Source organism: Oncorhynchus tshawytscha, linkage group LG05 (assembly GCF_018296145.1).
Source record: "Oncorhynchus tshawytscha isolate Ot180627B linkage group LG05, Otsh_v2.0, whole genome shotgun sequence".
In the NCBI taxonomy this organism is placed as follows: Eukaryota; Metazoa; Chordata; class Actinopteri; order Salmoniformes; family Salmonidae; genus Oncorhynchus; species Oncorhynchus tshawytscha.
Genome location: NC_056433.1, coordinates 25,530,158 through 25,550,774, shown reverse-complemented (window position 1 = coordinate 25,550,774; position 20,617 = coordinate 25,530,158). Strand labels below are relative to the sequence as shown.

The window sequence follows — 20,617 nt, the reverse complement described above, 5'->3', positions numbered from 1 at the left end:
AAAGCAGGTTCACACTGAGCATATGTGACAGACGTGACAGAGTCTGGAGACGCCGTGAAGAACATTCTGCTGCCTGCAACATCCTCCAGCATGACCAGTTTGGCGGTGGGTCAGTCATGGTGTGGGGTGGCATTTCTTTGGGGGGCCGCACAGCCCTCCATGTGCTCGCCAAAGGTAGCCTGACTGCCATTAGGTACCGAGATGAGATCCTCAGACCCCTTGTGAGACCATATGCTGGTGCGGTTGGCCCTGGGTTCCTCCTAATGCAAGACAATGCTAGACCTCATGTGGCTGGAGTGTGTCAGCAGTTCCTGCAAGAGGAAGGCATTGATGCTATGGACTGGCCCGCCCGTTCCCCAGACCTGAATCCAATTGAGCACATCTGGGACATCATGTCTCGCTCCATCCACCAACGCCACGTTGCACCACAGACTGTCCAGGAGTTGGCGGATGCTTTAGTCCAGGTCTGGGAGGAGATCCCTCAGGAGACCATCCGCCACCTCATCAGGAGCATGCCCAGGCGTTGTAGGGAGGTCATACAGGCACGTGGAGGCAACACACACTACTGAGCCTCATTTTGACTTGTTTTAAGGACATTAATTACATCGAAGTTGGATCAGCCTGTAGTGTGGTTTTCCACTTTAATTTTGAGTGTGACTCCAAATCCAGACCTCCATGGGTTGATAAATTTGATTTCCAATGATAATTTTTGTGTGATTTTGTTGTCAGCACATTCAACTATGTAAAGAAAAAAGTATTTAATAAGAATATTTCATTAATTCGGCTCTAGGATGTGTTATTTTAGTGTTCCCTTTTATTTTTTTGAGCAGTGTATAAACAAATGTGTGCTGGTGCCACGAACTGAAAAATGTACTATCACCAGTGGAAAGAGTTAGTGTCGAACTCCTGATATTAGTTGTTTTTTACAACCTTGCAAGTGGAACAGTAGTAGTCTATATTATGATCGTTTTCTGTAGAATCAGCATGTGAGGGCTCTGCAAAGCATGTTCAAAAGCAGGTTGCCATTAGCTCTTACTTGTTTAGCGAGGCGGACTCCACTGGAGACAGAGATTTCAGAGTGCTTTTTCGAGCATTCCTGAGAGATTCCGGCAGAGTGAGTAGAGCGGGCTGTGGCTGGCTGGCTGCTGTCCTAGCCTTTTTCTATGGTCTGAGCTGGAAAAGGGGCAGGTCTCAACATGAGCAGACACAGGCCCATAGAGTAGTAAAGTAAACGTTTACATATACACTCAGAGCGTACTGTATTCTATCAGTTATTAGTGGTTAATTTTGTGGAAATGTTCAAGCACACAAGGTGAGAAACCTGTGTCAGAGGAGAACTTTGAGTACAGTTGCTCAATAGTGTGTGCTTATGAGGAGTCTAAGGGCCTGTTAAAGCACTCTGAGGAGGAATGTCCCTGTGTAGTTGCTGCAGCACAGCTCAGTGATTAATGGCATTTCTGAGGAGGGTGTGGACATAGGTCTACAAAATGGTTGATTCCACTTCCACAGTTAAAGGGAAAGCCTTGTCCTACATGAGCTTAAACGTTAGCGCTAAATAAAGTGAGTGACTACACATGAAATGATAGAGGTTTGGCCTGTGAAAGTTACCTTGGAAGTTCAATATGAAGGCATCATATCTGTATGCTATCAGTTCCTGATTTGTAGGTTTTGTGTTCCCATTTACCATTCAAATCAGGGATACAAGATATATCGGTGAGCATATCGGAACCGGCCGACATTAGCTAAAAATGCCAACGTCGGTATCGGCTGTCTAGTTTAACGCCAATGTTAAAAACCGATGTCAAAGGTAACGTGCATACCTATAAAATGTAGGTATGACGTAATAACGCCACTTAAAATTTTGCGCTACACATGCAACACTGCATTCCTAACCTAGCCCACACAATGTCTGATGTGTGGATCGAGCAGTCATTTGAAAGAGTAAGAAAATTCCAGCAAGACAACTCTTAAGGCGAAATCCATTAAAGCCAAGATCATGGATTTCATTGTCCTTGACAATCAACTGTTCTCTGTCATGGGTGATGTTGGCTTTCGCCGACTGGTCGAGCACCGGTGCACACTACCAAGTGCGCAATTTTTCAGATGTTGCCCTACTGGAGTTACAAGGTAGTAGCGTCATTGCTATTAGGTTCACGATATGCATACTATGGAACGCCGTTTGGGTCTTTGCGTGTCAAAAAAGATACAGTAGCACTGTCAAAGCTGTACAAAAAACACTGGCCACAAACTATGTGTTTACAGTACCGCGTTGGTAATAAAGCATAATTTCTTCGACCGCAACTTTTGGGGTAACTAGCTTTATCTTGGTACCTAGCTATTACCAATACAACCAGCCTGAAAATGATGCCCAGTAGAAACTGCAGTCATTTCATTATTCTTAGCAATGATTTAGGAATCTTTGTGATTTAAGTATTAGCTAGGTTGCCACTTGTTGTTCGCCTATTGAAATTGACCTTCAGTTCATGAAAATATATAGCTAGCCAGCTACTTAACCCTGTTGCCCAAAGCTAAAGTTATAAGCAGCCAGCTAGCCTCATCTGGCTAGTGAGGCTCTACCGTACCGGGTTATGTGTTGTGAAACTAGCAACAATAAAGATTAGGCACAATAGTGGAATTTGCGGTTTGTCTTCAAAATAAAAGTATGTCATTGACAGTGATGCAAATTAATACAAATAGTAAAATTTGGAGGTCGGCCGATTTATCGGAATGGCCGATTTAATTAGGGCCGATTTTCATGTTTTCATAACAATCGGAAACCGGTATTTTTGGACACCGATTTCGCCGATTTTATTATTTTTTACACCTTTATTCAAGTCCGTTAAGAACACGTTCTTAGTTTCAATGACGGCCTAGGAACGAACGGTGGCTTAACTGCCTTGTTCAGGGGCAGAACGACAGATTTACCTTGTCAGCTCGGGGATTCAATCTTGCAACCTTACAGTTAACTAGTCCAACGCTCTAACCACCTGCCTCTCATTGCACTCCACGAGGAGCCTACCTGTTACGCGAATGCAGTAAGAAGCCAAGGTAAGTTTCTAGCTAGCATTAAACGTATCTTGTAAAAAACAAACAATCAATCATAATCACTAGTTAACTACACATCGTTGATGATATTACTAGTTTATCTAGCGTTTCCTGCATTGCATATAATCGATGCGGTGTGCATTCGCAGAAAAAGGACTGTCGTTGCTCCGTGTACCTAACCATAAACCTCAATGCCTTTCTTAAAATCAATACACAGAAGTAATATTTTTAAACCTGCAAATTTAGCTAAAAGAAATCCAGGTTAGCAGGCAATATTAAACAGGTGACATTGTGTCACTTCTCTTGCGTTCATTGCACGCAGAGTCAGGGTATATGCGATAATAATAAACGTTTTGTTTTTGAGATGGTAGTTTCTGAATTCGACCATATTAATGACCAAAGGCTCGTATTTCTGTGTGTTATTATGTTATAATTAAGTCTATGATTTGATAGAGCATTCTGACTGAGCGATGGTAGGCAGCAGCAGGCTCATAAGCATTCATTCAAACAGCACTTTCTTGCATTTTGCCAGCAGCTCTTCACTATGCTTCAAGCATTGCGCTGTTAATGACTTCAAGCCTTTCAACTCCCGAGATTAGGTGATGTGATGTGGAGGTAAACCCAGGCCCTGCATGTCCCCAGGCACCCTCATTTGTTGACTTCTGTGATCGAAAAAGCCTTGGTCTCATGCATGTCAACATCAGAAGCCTCCTCCCTAAGTAAGTCTCACTGCTCTAGCACACTCTGCTAACCCTGATGTCCTTGCTGTGTCTGAATCCTGGCTCAGGAAGGCCACCAAAAATTCAGAGATTTCCATACCCAACTATAACATCTTCCGTCAAGATAGAACTGCTAAAGGGGGAGGAGTTGCAGTCTACTGCAGAGATGGCCTGCAAAGTAATGTCATACTTTCCAGGTCCATACCCAAACAGTTCGAACTACTAATTTTGAAAATTACTCTCTCCAGAAATAAGTCTCTCAGCTCCCAGCTGTGCCCTGGACACCATTTGTGAATTGATCATCCCCTATCTAGCCTCAGAGTTTGTTCTGTTAGGTGACCTAAACTGGGATATGCTTAACACCCCGCCAGTCCTACAATCTAAGCTAGATGCCCTCAATCTCACACAAATCATCAAGGAACCCACCAGGTACAACCCTAACTCTGTAAACAAGGGCACCCTCATAGACGTCATCCTGACCAACTGGCCCTCCAAATACACCTCCGCTGTCTTCAACCAGGATCTCAGCGATCACTGCCTCATTGCCTGTATCCACTACGGAGCCGCAGTCAAACGACCACCCCTCATCACTGTCAAACGCTCCATAAAACACTTCTGTGAGCAGGCCTTTCTAATCGACCTGGCCCGGGTATCCTGGAAGGACATTGACCTCATCCCGTCAGTTGAGGATGCCTGGTCATTCTTTAAAAGTAACTTCCTTACCATTTTAGATAAGCATGCTCCGTTCAAAAAATGCAGAACTAAGAACAGATACAGTCCTTGGTTCACCCCAGACCTGACTGCCATCGACCAGCACAAAAACATCCTGTGGCGGACTGCAATAGCATCGAATAGTCCCCGGGATATGCAACTGTTCAGGGAAGTCCGGAACCAATACACGCAGTCAGTCAGGAAAGCTAAGGCCAGCTTCTTCAGGCAGAAGTTTGCATCCTGTAGCTCCAAATCCAAAAAGTTCTGGGACACTGTGAAGTCCATGGAGAACAAGAGCACCTCCTCCCAGCTGCCCACTGCACTGAGGCTAGGTAACACGGTCACCACCGATAAATCCATGATTATCGAAAACTTCAATAAGCATTTCTCAACGGCTGGCCATGCCTTCCGCCTGGCTACTCCAACCTCGGCCAACAGCTCTGCCCCCCCGGCAGCTCCTCGCCCAAGCCTCTCCAGGTTCTCCTTTACCCAAATCCAGATAGCAGATGTTCTGAAAGAGCTGCAACACCTGGACCCGTACAAATCAGCTGGGCTTGACAATCTGGACCCCCTATTTCTGAAACTTTCCGCCGCCATTGTCGCAACCCCTATTACCAGCCTGTTCAACCTCTCTTTCATATCGTCTGAGATCCCCAAGGATTGGAAAGCTGCCGCAGTCATCCCCCTCTTCAAAGGGGGAGACACCCTGGACCCAAACTGTTACAGACCTATATCCATCCTGCCCTGCCTATCTAAGGTCTTCGAAAGCCAAGTCAACAAACAGGTCACTGACCATCTCGAATCCCACCGTACCTTCTCCGCTGTGCAATCTGGTTTCCGAGCCGGTCACGGGTGCACCTCAGCAACACTCAAGGTACTAAACAATATCATAACCGCCATCGATAAAAGACAGTACTGTGCAGCCGTCTTCATTGACCTTGCCAAGGCTTTCGACTCTGTCAATCACCATATTCTTATCGGCAGACTCAGTAGCCTCGGTTTTCGGATGACTGCCTTGCCTGGTTCACCAATTACTTTGCAGACAGAGTTCAGTGTGTCAAATCGGAGGGCATGCTGTCCGGTCCTCTGGCAGTCTCTATGGGGGTGCCACAGGGTTCAATTCTCGGGCCGACTCTTTTCTCTGTGTATATCAATGATGTTGCTCTTGCTGCGGACGATTCCCTGATCCACCTCTACGCGCAGACGACACCATTCTATATACTTTCGGCCCGTCATTGGACACTGTGCTATCTAACCTCCAAACAAGCTTCAATGCCATACAACACTCCTTCCGTGGCCTCCAACTGCTCTTAAACGCTAGTAAAACCAAATGCATGCTTTTCAACCGATCGCTGCCTGCACCCGCATGCCCGACTAGCATCACCACCCTGGATGGTTCCGACCTTGAATATGTGGACATCTATAAGTACCTAGGTGTCTGGCTAGACTACAAACTCTCCTTCCAGACTCATATCAAACATCTCCAATCGAAAATCAAATCAAGAGTCGGCTTTCTATTCCGCAACAAAGCCTCCTTCACTCATGCCGCCAAGCTTACCCTAGTAAAACTTACTATCCTTCCGATCCTCGACTTCGGCGATGTCATCTACAAAATGGCTTCCAACACTCTACTCAGCAAACTGGATGCAGTCTATCACAGTGCCATCCGTTTTGTCACTAAAGCACCTTATACCACCCACCACTGCGACCTGTATGCTCTAGTCGGCTGGCCCTCGTTACATATTCGTCGCCAGACCCACTGGCTCCAGGTCATCTACAAGTCCATGCTAGGTAAAGCTCCGCCTTATCTCAGTTCACTGGTCACGATGGCAACACCCATCCGTAGCACGCGCTCCAGCAGGTGTATCTCACTGATCATCCCTAAAGCCAACACCTCATTTGGCCGCCTTTCGTTCCAGTACTCTGCTGCCTGTGACTGGAACGAATTGCAAAAATCGCTGAAGTTGGAGACTTTTATCTCCCTCACCAACTTCAAACATCAGCTATCTGAGCAGCTAACCGATCGCTGCTGCTGTACATAGTCTATTGGTAAATAGCCCACCCATTTTCACCTACCTCATCCCCATACTGTATTTATTTACTTGCTCTTTTGCACACCAATATCTCTACCTGTACATGACCATCTGATCATTTATCACTCCAGTGTTAATCTGCAAAATTGTAATTATTCGCCTACCTCCTCATGCCTTTTGCACACATTGTATATAGACTCCCCCCTTTGTTTTCTACTGTGTTATTGACTTGTTAATTGTTTATTCCATGTGTAACTCTGTGTTGTCTGCTCACACTGCTATGCTTTATCTTGGCCAGGTCGCAGTTGCAAATGAGAACTTTTTCTCAACTGGCCTACCTGGTTAAATAAAGGTGAAATAAAATAAATTTTAAAAAATTAGGCTGGTGTAACCGATGTGAAATGGCTAGCTAGTTAGCGGGGTGAGCGCTAATAGCGTTTCAAACGTCACTCACTCTGAGACTTGGAGTGGTTGTTCCCCTTGCTCTGCATTGGTAACGTTGCTTCGAGGATGGCTGTTGTCGATGTGTTCCTCGTTCAAGCCCAGGTAGGAGCGAGGAGAGGGACGGAAGCTATACTGTTACACTGGCAATAATAAAGTGCCTTTAAGAACATCCAATAGTCAAAGGTATATGGAATATAAATGGTATAGTGAGAAATAGTCCTATAAATACTATATTAACTACAACCTAAAACCTCTTACCTTGGAATATTGAAGTCTCATGTTAAAAGGAACCACCAGCTTTCATATGTTCTCATGTTCTGAACAAGGAACTTAAACGTTCGCTTTTTACATAGCACATATTGCACTTTTACTTTCTTCTCCAACACTTTGTTTTTGCATTATTCAAACCAAATTGAACATGTTTCATTATTTATTTGAGGCTAAATAGATTTTTATTGATGTATTATATTAAGTTAAAGTAAGCGTTCATTCAGTATTGTTGTAATTGTCATTATTACAAATACATTTTAAAATTCGTCCGATTAATCGGCATCGGCTTTTTTTGGTCCTCCAATAATCAGTATCGGCGTTGAAAAATCTAAATCAGTCGACCTCTAGAATGATTCCATACTTTTATGTTGAATGCTAACCACAAAGTCCACTATTGTGGGTAATCCTTATTGTGGCTAGCTTCACATAGATATGTCAAATAAGTTAATAAATTAGGGTTATTTTAGATGACACCTAGCTATGCTACTGAAACAGATTGTGTTATTTGACACTTCAAACGGCGTTCCATAGAAATCCTGGTTGAGAATGGAACAAATGAACAACGAAACAAAACAGCACAGCAAGTAAGTGAAAGAAATAGGTTTTGATTATCTTTATCTGGTAATGGGGACATACGTAAATGCCAACAAAATGACTTTTTGTTTGCGTGTAACCTTTTATTTAACTAGCCATGTCAGTTAACAATGAATTCTTATTTACAATGACGGCCCGCACGACGCTGGGCCAATTGTGCACCGCTCTATGGGACTCCCAATTGCGGCCGGATGTGATACAGCCTGGATTCGAACCAGGGACTGTAGTGATGCCTCTTGCACTGAGATGCAGTGCCTTAGACCGCTGCGTCCTTGTGTGTGTGTGTGTGTTTACTATTTAACTGTACTGGAATACTTAAAAGGCCGTAAAAAAATTAAATACCGGTTATCAGTATCGTTTTTTGTGTTTTTTTGCAAGGAATATATTGATTATCGGTATTGGCCAAAAAAATTAATATCGGTGCAATACTAATTCAAATATTGCCCTGCAGTTTCTATTCCCATATGAAACTATGGACGTATTGAACATCTCAAGAGAATATCTTGAGAAATACACACTGTCAAATAGAATCTCCCGAACTGAACTCAATACAGTAGGCCTACCTCTCGTGCCCACCTCCTCACACTATCATTGAGTCTACGCTGAAACTGCAGCCTCGCAAACCTTATCTAAATGCAGCCCCAGGAGGAGTTGGCTAGCTAGCTCCACAGCACACAGCAAATCAGCCGACATCATCATGATATGGGAATTTCATTATGTGATTGATACTACATTCACATTTTAGTCAATTAAACTACAGTGCATTTTACAAAATTAGTTTAAGAAAAACACCGATCACAATCATTGCTAGCAAAACCTTCAAAACGGCCACTATCAGCAAGATCAGTGTAGGCTAAATGTAAGTGATCCTCTTTATAATTAGCCTAAATTAATCATTGTCCTCTCCGCTGTGTGTGGTGTCTCTGGTGGCAGGAGATGAAGAAGGAGCCCAAGGAGGTGAATGTGACAAAAGAGGAGGCCAAGGAGGAGGCGCAGCCCCAGCGGAGAGAGAAGAGTGCAGGGAATGTGGCCAACCTGGTACAGCGGATGAGCACCTACGGCATCCCAGCTGGGGGCTTCCAGCCACACTCACAGCCCCGCGGTCTCAAGAAGAGTAAGTCAGTTGTGTGTATTAACAGTTGGCTGTGCTTTTATTGTTTAGGAACACATGTAGATGTCTCTACTCAAGCACTACCTTAAAAACTTGGAGGAATGCCTAGGGCCCCCCCCCATTCATTTCTGTGGACTTCAAGGGATATTTATGGTTTTGTCAAAAACACTTTATCGTCTTCCCCAGAGTCAGATTAACTCGCAGAAGTTGCTAACTTGCGTTGCCGCAATTGCTAACTAGCGTTAGCGCATTAATTGGAAGTCTATGGGAACGGCTAGCATGCAGACATAAAAATGGTATCTAAGAGTTCATCTGACTCTGGGGAAGTAGATAAAGGGCTTAATTTCCAAAATCTCAAAGTATCCCTTTAATCTACCATGGACTAAAGCCTACTGCACACAGATGGAACCCACACATTAAAATATGTAATGCCAATACTGAATGACTCTTGACTTGTGGCTCTAACTATATTTCCCAGTAATGATAGCATTAAGACAAGTGGATGTATTCATTTAAATAGTTTGTTGTTCATATTTAGACATGCATGTACTGTTTTGTCTCTGAATTGGTTCCTAAGCTTATTCCTGGACTAAAAAGCACTTTCAATGAAGATTCTCTCATTGGGCCCTTGAAGCAGGACTTTAAGGTATTGAAGTATCTTAGTTATTCATTTTTCCTTTACTACCCACAACAAGCAAGGGAAGGTGTCAAGAAGACTAGAGAATGCTTATTTTTTAAATATTGTAAACCAACAGAGGTTATGTTCCTCTCTTGAGTATCGCTACTTCAATATAACACTCAGAATAAACTGCTTTCATTTCATGTTTTCCATCTCACTGTGGGAGGAAATAAATCAGTTTTCTCTTCTCTGAAGTGTGTCATAGATTCTAGGTGGATACTGGATATTGGCTATATATCACCTGCTACTGTATTTGCTAGTCATGGAGGCTTTTCTTCCACCTTGAGTCTTTTGTATAGCCTACACAACCATTCTCTTGTGACATTGTCAATATAACTTGATTTAAAGTGTCAACAGCAGGGTAACGTGAATGCCAAGTAGTCCCTATTGAAATGCAGCATTAAAGTGGAGATGACGAACTTCTGATAATCGTCTGTCTCTGCAGAGGCGTGTGTGTGATGGTATTAACAGCAGCACTTGGTCTGACAGTGATGCACACTGACTGTAGTGGCGCTCTTGCCACCTGTTGTTAAAAGTTTTCAGAGAACAGTATATTGGAATGAACAAAAACACTCTGGAGCCTGAAATTAGTATTTGACCACCAGTCAAATGCTGGTAAAATGTCTGAGGGGAGGGTGAATTTCATCATTGGCTGGTGGTGGGCCAAAAAGTTAGTTTCAGGCCCTATACACGTGGGTCCTAGTGTTAGTGCAGTTCTACTGAGCAGCTGTTATGTCTCCTCTGTGGTGACTTCTTGCAGGCTAGTTTACCCTGGCCAAGTCCCAATTATCTCTCCTTCCTCCCAAAATGTGCACTTGTTCACTTCTATTCACTGATTTGAAAGGAACTGATTTGTGGGAAGTGGTGAATGAGAGTACACTTCAGGAGAAAGGAGATATTATTGGGACACATCCCCTCTGTGCAGCTTTGAACTGCCACAGGAACACCTTGCTGACAGTCGCATAGTGCTTCTTGCAGGAGGGGAGTATTCTCATCCACTTCTTAGATTCAGACACCCTCTAGGGCTGGGAATTGCCAAGGACCCCGGGAGACTATACTTAAATGGCAATTCTATATGTATTGCAATTCAATACTGTGATTTTATTGCGATTCCATGGTCAAAACCTATTGCTCACCATATGTCTGCTGCAGAGGGACAAGAGAGCCATGAGAACTAGTTTTGATCAGTCATGGAAGTAAAAGTGCTGAAAACTAATTTGCTCCCTATTTAAAAAGATTGAGAACAAGCTGTGAAAGAAAAATATTGGGAGTTTTTGTGCAGTTACAGCCAACTAGCTCAAAAAGAATATTGCGATATTGTCAAAACGATACGATAGCATCAAAAATAATATCCCAAACTGTATAGATGTTTTCCCCCATCACTACTGCCCTCCTCAGGACACCAGGGTACACACACGTGCGTCCAGGAAGTTGAAGCCCTGAGGCGGCCCATTGAGCAGCGAGCAGACTGGTGTAACTGGTATTCCCAGTCTTCTCAGACTCATGTCCTTTGTGGTTGCAGAACCTAAGAAACGGCAGTGCAGGGCTCTGTTTGAATACGTGCCCCAGAACGAGGATGAGCTGGAGCTGAAGATAGGGGATATCATCGACATCAATGAGGAGGTAAGGCTAGTGCTTCGTAACACTGCCCTGCATTGAGCTATTTCCGCTGCTCGTAATGACTTTCCTGCATTGGGTTTCCTTACCTGTGCTTTATTTCATGTCTCCTTGTTAGACTCATTGTTCTGTTGAGAGTTGATTTGTAGTTTTTTATTTTTTTAGGTTAAGTTTTGCGTTGGAGAATGAAAGAGAATTGCCATGATCTCTGTAACTATCTGATCATTTTAATTCTGTTTACATATTACCATTACATTGGATGCAAATTGTGACAGCTAATAGTATCTTAGGCTGTTGTGATTTATGATAAGGTCTATTATATTATCATAAGGTGATTGAGGCATTTATTCTAAGGTGATCAGGTATTCATTGGCTTCTGGTTGGTTGTTCCAGGTGGAGGAAGGCTGGTGGAGTGGAACCATGAATGGCAAATCAGGACTGTTTCCCTCCAACTTCGTCAAAGAGATGGAGACGAACGCAGACGGACAGACAAATGACTTAACAGATGAAGCCGGTAATTGTGGAGCTGGCAGAGCTTCAGTAATGAAGGCGTGACTCATGTTTAAGCAGAGCGTGTCATAACAAGTTAGTGCTGCTAAAGAATGTAGCTTCTTGGCTGAATCTCCAGTCCTTTGTGTTTAAATGATTGTGTCTACATGAGAGACGGCGACAGCCTACCTGTTGAGATGAGTGCATTCGGAAACTATTCCGACCCCTTGACTTTTAACCAAATTTTTTTACGTTCCAGCCTTATTTCAAAAATGGATGAAATCATTTCCCCCCCCCATCAATCTACACACAATACCCCATATTCACAAAGCAAACACAGGTTTTTAAACATTTTTGAAAATTTATAAAAATACTTTAATAAAACATTTCCATAAGTATTCAGTACCTTTACTCAGTTGTTGAAGCACCTTTGGCAATGATTACAGCCTCTAGTCTTCTTGGGTATGACGCCACAAGCTTGCCACACCTGTTTTTGGGGCGTTTCTCCCATTCTCCTCTGCAGATCCTCTCAAGCGCTGTCAGGCTGCACAGCTATTTTCAGGTCTCTCCAGAGATGTTCGAGTCAGGGCTGGACCACTCAAGGACATTCAGAGAATTGTCCCGAAGCCACTCCTGCGTTGTCTTTGCTGTGTGCTTAGGGTTGTTGTCCTGTTAGACTGGAGCAAAGGCTCACCTTCCGAGATCCTGAGCGCTCTGGAGCAGGTTTTCATCAAGGATCTCTCTGTACTTTGCTCTGTTCTTCTTTCACTCGATCTGTCTCTCAGTCCCTGCCACTGGAAAAACAACCCCACCGCTTGATGCTGCCACCGTAGGGATGGTGCCAGGTTTCCTCCAGATGTGACGCTTGTCATTCAGTTCAATCTTTGTTTCACCTGACCAGAGAATCTTGTTTTTCATGGTCTGAGAGTCCTTTAGGTGTCTTTTGGCCAACTGACATTTGCCTTTTACTGAGGAGTGGGTTCAGTCTGGCCACTCTACAATTTAAAAGCCTGATTGGTGGAGTGCTGCAGAGATTGTTGTCCTTTTGGAAGATTCTCCCATCTCCAAAGAAGAACTCTGGAGCTCTGTCAGTGACCATCGGGATCTTGGTCACATCCCTGACAAAGGCCCTTCTCCCCTGATTGTTCAGTTTGGTCGGGCTGCCAGCTCTAGAAAGAGTCTTGGTGGCCCAAACTTCTTCCATTTAAGTATGATGGAGGCCACTGTGTTCTTGGGAACATTCAATGCCACCGAAATCTGTTGGTACCCTTCCCCAGATCTGTGCCTTGACACAATTCTGTCTCGGAGCTCTACGGACAATTCCTTCAACCTCATGACATGCACTGTCAACTGTGGGACCTTTATATAGACCGGTGTGTGTGCCTTTCCAAATCGTGTCCAATCAATTGAGTTTACCACAGGTAAATTTTTGGAAAATATTTGGTGACGTGGTAAAAGAGGACATCAGTGCCAGCTATGTTATGTGGTGATTGTGAGGCGTAATACAAATTCGACAGTCACAAGACAGGACTTCAAATAGGCTTATTGCATGTCAAGGGAACTGTAGCCCACAGTTTCGATAGGTTAAATGGAAATCTGGACACTGACTATAGGTCTATAATCTCTCATAGCCCTAATATTAACTCCTGCAGAATTAAGCATTTCTGGCAGTAAAATGATACACAGGTGTGGAGAAATATGATGTATTTCTTTCTGCATCTTGAGAGAATGCAATGCTCAGTTAGATACCATCTGTAGAGGTGTCGCCTTCATCATAAGAGCGGATAGTATTTCGACCACATAAAATATGCATCAAAGCCAAACTGAAATCTTATCATAAACGCGTCATTCACAGCTTTCTTTTTTCTTAAAACCCGTCAAACTGATGTCATTTTGACATTTTGCACAGAGAATCTTTCCTGAATTATTTTTATTTTGTATTTTATTTATTTTTTATTTATTTTGTTTTTTTGGGGGGTTTATTGTATTTTCTCCCAGTACCTAAGCTTCTTTGCTCCACGAAAGGTGACAGAACATTACCGATGTCAACTGGATTAAAGCATTCATTCTATCCATCTATTACATTATTCTGTTGAGCAAGGCTTTATTTAGTCTTCTAGGGCTACATATGATGACAAAAGATAAGCTACTTGTATCTAGTTATAGACAAGTTCACTAACACAGCCTACCAAAATGGCGGAGATTATAAGCAGAAACGTATCTAAATCAGGCCCCCCCAAAAAATCCTGGACCCTCCCCTTTCTATATTTGTAGGTTATGGTTGACTGAGGGCCTCAGATTATCACTTTATCACATATAGTCAGGCAGTTTCAGATGGGTTATTAGCAGGTGTGGGTGAACAAACAGCTGACCTGCACACCATTAGTGTGTGTGTGTGTGTGTGTGTGTGGTGGGGGGGGGGGCTAGCTTGTGTATTTTTCTCATGCACAGGTGTGTACATACACAAATGCACGTGTTTCTGCACGTTTTGCTTTGTTCTCTTCGCCTCATGCATTGTGTCCTTCCCACAGACGCCAGTGGTAAAGAAGCTCTGCTCCCCCCCTCCCCCACCCACCCCTCTCCAGGCAATGGAGTGATCACCCAGCCCAAGAAGATCCGGGGGGTGGGCTTTGGGGACATCTTCAGGGAAGGCTCGGTCAAGCTAAGGGCCCGCCTGCCCAGCACAGAGGGAGAGGAGAAGAAAGACAAAGTAAGTGAGCTGAGCCGGTGCTCAGAGATGTCTGTCTGAGATGTCACTCACAAGGTGCACCTCAACAGGTTCCGATAAGGCTCACATACGCGCTTCCCCTTCAAATAGACTGAAGTCCTCTGAGAATCAATTCACAGTTGAGAGGAAGACGGGAATGTTTTTTTTAAGTGTCCAAAGGTTCCCAACCGTCTGTTGTATAACAATAGGAAGAATGTTTATGGTTGGCGTGTTGACTTACTCAGGGTCAAATGACTGAAGTCAGAAATGTATTTCAACTGGAATGCAATTGAAACCAATGCTGGTGAAAGTAAAATGGTAGGTTTACATTGGATATTATTGGTTTATGAGCTTCTTTTACATTAACTAACATTCTGAGTTCAGCCTAAAGCTGGGTGACATGAACAAAAATACATTTCAAGATAAACTGACTGCATTATCACAGTTAAGATAAATTGAACGATAAGTTTATAGCAATGTGCACCAGTTATTTTTATATATTACCCTTAAAACTACGAAGACTTTGAATGTTGTAGTTATCAATTGTCCCATTAACTATCACCTGTCTTAGCAAACTTATTTCATTTCAAACTTCACATTTCTCTAGTAGGGCCCTGTAAGTTATTTCTTGTAATGAACTATATTAGCAAAATGTCCACGATAAATGGTCGGTGTCGATCATTTCAGGTTTATCGTCCCAGCGCTAGTTCAGCCACCATTACACATGCTCCTGTATGGGGACCACTAGTCAGCATTGTTTAGTGTTGTGGTGACTGTTTAAGTCCTGGGGGAAGTGATGCAGCGTGGGCTGGGCATCTTTATCAACCTTTCCTCCTCCCCAGCTGATAGCCTTTATTTTTTATTTTGGTTGGATGGCAGGCAGGCAGTTTCCCTGCTCCCTCTGACTGACCTAGTTTCCTGGCGTTGTATCTGAGGGCGATATTTCAGCGTATCTGAGGGAGACCAACTACAGCAGCACACTCAGATAATTAGTGACATTAATTTGCATGAATAGTGATAACTTAATAGTCCTGCTAATAGCACACTCTAGGTTTAGTTGACAATTTCTAGCTTCCATTCAACCCCCTCTGAAACTTTTCTCTCACCCCCCCTCCTTCTCCCTGTTCTCTCTTTCATGGCAGCGTTGGTTCAGTCTTTGTCCCACAGCTTACAACGTGGCATATTCCATTACGCTGTCGTTCACACAGTCAATCCATCAGTAGCAGCATCTCTGGCACTTTCCACTCACGCGCTCCCCCTCTGCTCTCTCGCTCCCCCTCTGCTCTCTCGCTCCCCCTCTGCTCTCTCGCTCCCCTCTGCTCTCTCGCTCCCCCTCTGCTCTCTCGCTCCCCCTCTGCTCTCTCGCTCCCCCCTCTCTCTGCTCTCGCTCCCCCTCTGCTCTCTCGCTCCCCCTCTGCTCTCTCGCTCCCCCTCTGCTCTCTCGCTCTCTGCTCTCTCGCTCTCTGCTCTCCCCTCTGCTCGCTCTCTGCTCTTTCGCTCTCTGCTCGCTCTCTGCTCTTTCGCTCTCTGCTCGCTCTCTGCTCTTTCGCTCTCTGCTCGCTCTCTGCTCTTTCGCTCTCTGCTCGCTCTCTGCTCTTTCGCTCTCTGCTCGCTCTTTTGCTCGCTCTTGCTCTGACTGACCTAGTTTCCTGGCCTCGTATCTGAGGGCAATATTTATTTTTCGCTCGCGCTCTATTTTTTGCTCGCGCTCGCTCTTTTTCGCTCTCTCTTTCGCTCTTTTTCGCTCGCGTTCGCTCGCGTTCGCTCTCTTTTCCGCTCGCGTTCGCTCTCTTTTTCGCTCGCGTTCGCTCTTTTCCGCTCGCGTTCGCTCTCTTTTTCGCTCGCGTTCGCTCTCTTTTCCGCTCGCGTTCGCTCTCTTTTTCGCTCGCGTTCGCTCTCTTTTCCGCTCGCGTTCGCTCTCTTTTTCGCTCGCGTTCGCTCGCGTTCGCTCTCTTTTTCGCTCGCGTTCGCTCTCTTTTTTTGCTCGCGTTCGCTCTCTTTTCGCTCGCTCGCTCTCTTTTTTCGCTCGCGTTCTTTTTTGCTCGCGTTCGCTCTCTTTTCCGCTCGCGTTCGCTCTCTTTTCCGCTCGCGTTCGCTCTCTTTTTTTGCTCGCGTTCGCTCTTTTTTTGCTCGCGTTCGCTCTCTTTTTTTGCTCGCGTTCGCTCTTTTTTTGCTCGCGTTCGCTCTCTTTTTTTGCTCGCGCTCACTCTCTTTTTCGCGCTCTTTTTCGCTCGTGCTCACTCTTTTTCGCTCGCGTTTGCTCTCTTTTTCGCTCGCGCTCCCTCTCCTTGTGACTCAACAGCTTGTTACTCATAATCTAGAGGACATTCACCTTAGCTGAGACAAAACACTGAATAAGCGTAGGCCTGCCTGACTCTACCACTTATCTGTCTGCTCACTCAGTAACTAACAAAGGCTTCCTGATGTTGGTCTACGTTTTAGCTTAAGTCATATAACCCATATGACATACTGTAGCAGACTGGCATACTCGTCACAAACACTGACCTGCACGCTGACTAACACACTGTCTTTTGACCAATCGGTGAGTCCGCTGATGACCCTGTGCTCAGTGTTCATTCCGGTCAGGCATGCCTAGTCTCTCATTGGTGGGGACCATCTGAGCATTGTACTGTGCATCCAATCATGTCGGTAAATCCATCTGTGGTTTGCTTCATTTTAGCCAATCCCATTATTACCATCTGCCGCAAAGCCCGCCCATTTCAACGTGACAGACTCACAGAAAGCAGAGGGGGACAGCAAAGCAAAAGGTAAGGGGGAGGGTAAAGGTCCCAGTGTGTATGATTAGAAGTGACTTAAACACAAAGTGACATCTCGTGTTATGTTCTCAGAGAGTACAATAGGTGTATTTTGTCATGCCCCTAATGCGTGTGTTTTGTCATGCCCCTAATGCGTGTGTTTTGTCATGCCCCTAATGCGTGTGTTTTGTCATGCCCCTAATGCGTGTGTTTTGTCATGCCCCTAATGCGTGTGTTTTGTCATGCCCGTAAGGACCATTGTCCAACACATGATAATCATAGCACAACATTTATGGTGTTTTTTTTATTTATTGTGATTGTAAAATGTTGTTCTTACATTGAGGTTCAAGTGGGATATATTGTCATGTGGTGTGGGATGTTGTGCTTCCTAAGAGTTCAACTTTTAAAGCCAATGGTAGGTTTAGGGTTAGCCAATCGTAACGGTATCACTAGGAATAAACTTAACACATCCATCACTTTTCATTTTTATTTGATTTATTTCACCTTTATTTAACTAGACAAGCCGGTTAAGAACAAATTATTATTTACAATGATGGCCTACCCCGGATGACGCTGGGCCAATTGTGCGCCGCCCTATGGGACTCCCATTCACGGCTGAATGTGATGCTGCCTGGATTTGAACCAGGGACTACAGTGACGCCTCTTGCACTGAGATGCAGTGCCTTAGACCGCTGCGCCACTCGGGAGAACTTGACTCTTATTGGATGTGTTTGTTTATTCTGTCGGTTTTGTTGGTGAATGACTGCATTTCTCAAGAACAGTATTGTTCCTCTCCCCCCCAGTAAAAGAATACTGCAAGGCCACATTTGCGTTTGAAGCCACAAACCAAGATGAGCTGACACTGAAAGAGGGCGACGTCATACAGATTTTGAGTAAGGTAAGTAAAGCCACCCGGACCAGCACCAGCTGCTGGCCTGTGGCCCAGCCAATACTCCGTCGAAAAGCTTAAAGCTACTACTACTCCAAACAGGTTTTAAAACCAACTACGTAACTGTCCCACTTGTAAGGGAGAGAGTTTACTAGAGGATGTATAGGCTTGTTCCCAGCCACATGTTTACACTATACACCTGGAAAATGTGCCTGTTTGCGTATAGCTATAACACATATAAACACAGTGAGTTATCTATTTGATCCTGGTCAACATGGTCCATCCCAGTCCGTGCTCCTCAGTGTGTTCATCTCACTTCCCGGACCGGACCCAGGTATAGTGGTACTGATTGTTCTCATCCACCTTACTGCACATTCTCCAGCCCTGCTTGTCTATTCTTGCCTAGTGAAGTACAGTTGAAGTCGGAAGTTTGCATACACCTTAGCCAAATACATTTTAAACTCCAGTTTTTCACAATTCCTGACATTTAATCATAGTAAAGAGCCTGTCTTAGGTCAGTTAGGATCACCACTTTATTTTAAGAATGTCACAATAATAGTAGAGTGATTTATTTCAGCTTTTATTTCTTTCATCACATTCCCAATGGGTCAGAAGTTTACATACACTCAATTTGCATTTGGTAGCATTACCTTTTAAATTGTTTAACTTGGGTCTAACGTTTTGGGTAGCTTCCCACAATAAGTTGGGTGAATTTTGGCCCATTCCTCCTGACAGAGCTGGTGTAACTGAGTCAGGTTTGTAGGCCTCCTTGCTCGCACACGCCTTTTCAGTTCTGCCCACAAATGTTCTATAGGATTGAGGCCAGGGCTTTGTGATGGCCACTCTAATACCTTGACTTTGTTGTCCTTAAGCCATTTTGCCACAACTTAGGAAGTATGCTTGGGGTCATTGTCCATTTGGAAGACCCATTTGCGACCAAGCTTTAACTACCTGACTGATGTCTTGAGATGTTGCTTCTCCTGCCTCATGCCGCCACCCCTGTGCTTCATGGTTGGGATGGCATTCTTCGGCTTGCAAGCCTCCCCCTTTTTCCTCCAAGCATAACGATGGTCATTATGGCCAAAAAGTGAAACTATTTTTGTTTCATCAGACCAGAGGACATTTCTCCAATAAGTACGATCTTTGTCCCCATGTGCAGTTGCAAACTGTAGTCTGGCTTTTTTTATGGCTGTTTTGGAGCAGTGGCTTCTTCCTTGCTGAGCCTCCTTTCAGGTTATGTCGATTATAGGACTCGTTTTACTGTGGATAGACACTTTTATACCCGTTTCCTCCAGCATCTTCACAAGGTCCTTTTTCTGTTCTGGGATTTGCACTTTTCGCACCAAAGTACATTCATCTCTAGGAGATGGAACACGTCTCCTTCCTGAGCTGTATGACGGCTGCGTGGTCCCACGGTGTTTATACTTGCCAACTGTTGTTTGTGCAGATGAACGTGGTACCTTCAGGTATTTGGAAATTTCTCCCAAGAATGAACCAGAGTTGTGGAGGTCTACAATTTTTTCTGAATTCTTGGCTCATTTTATTTTTATTTTTCCATGATGTCAAGCAAAGAGGCACTGAGTTTGAAGATGGGCCTTGAAATACATTCACAGGTACACCTCCAATTGACTCAGGCTGATTGACATAATTTATCAGAAGCTTCTAAAGCCATGACACAATTTTCTGGAATTTTCCAAGCTGTTTAAAGGCACAGTCAACTTAGTGCATGTAAACTTCTGACCCACTGGAATTGTGATATGGTGAATTATAAATTAAGTAATCTGTCTGTAAACAATTGTTGGAAGAATTACTTGTTATGCACAATGTAGATGTCCTAACCAACTTGCCAAAACTATAGTTTGTTAACAATACATTTGTGGAGTGGTTGAAAAATGAGTTTTAATGACTCCAACCTAAGTGTATGTAAACTTCTGACTTCATCTGTAGGTGAATGCTGTGAGCAAGACCTGGTCCAGGACCCTAGGGACAGATTTGAGTATGTAGTCCTAATGATTCTGATTAGGATTTAGGTAGACTTGGGTAGTTTGCTGTAGGCACAGCAACATTTTGTAACAGAAAACTAGTGATCATCTTATTGGACCAGTTCAGGTAGTACCTCTTCCATTTCAGAATGGCCTCTAAACATGACCCTGATCACCATCGAGCACCCTGCTGTGTTTTGGAAGCAGCGTGATGGTAGGAAGCTGTCACCGTAGCAAATAAGTGATCTATTGCAGTTAACTTCCCTTGACATTGGCCAGAGACTTGGGACTTGGGTCCCTGTTGAATTTTACACCCTGAAGAAGAGCATGAGTGCCATGACTGGGAACGTGGCCAAGACAGTGCTAGGTCATATGGAGAGGTTGAGTTACCGTTAAGAGGTGGCTCTTGAGTCATGTTTTGTTATTTAAGACCGACACATTATGACAGATCACGTTTCGCTGTGGATTAATCATGTTTAAGTGCCATCTAGTGTCCATTAAGCAGACTTACATGTGATGTCTAACATGCAGTGAGGTTGTAGGAATCTCCACAGATGCCTTTTTATCAGTT

The 20,617-nt window shown here is 44.1% G+C and overlaps 1 protein-coding gene across 5 annotated transcripts in view; it reads left to right on the top strand.

The window, feature by feature from the left end:
* LOC112250370 (CD2-associated protein) overlaps window positions 1-20,617 on the top strand; it is an 81,278-nt gene that overhangs the window by 30,832 nt on the left and 29,829 nt on the right. For all 5 annotated transcript variants that reach the window (XR_006083400.1, XR_006083399.1, XM_042321744.1 and 2 more), the window contains exons 3-8: window positions 8,750-8,930; window positions 11,129-11,229; window positions 11,617-11,737; window positions 14,244-14,422; window positions 17,100-17,187; window positions 17,979-18,073. Coding sequence is in view for 3 of the 5 variants with exons in the window: in XM_042321744.1 (XP_042177678.1) it covers window positions 8,750-8,930; window positions 11,129-11,229; window positions 11,617-11,737; window positions 14,244-14,422; window positions 17,100-17,187; window positions 17,979-18,073 (765 nt within the window). In the remaining 2 variants the exon portion in view is untranslated. The remainder of the gene's footprint in view (window positions 1-8,749; window positions 8,931-11,128; window positions 11,230-11,616; window positions 11,738-14,243; window positions 14,423-17,099; window positions 17,188-17,978; window positions 18,074-20,617) is intronic.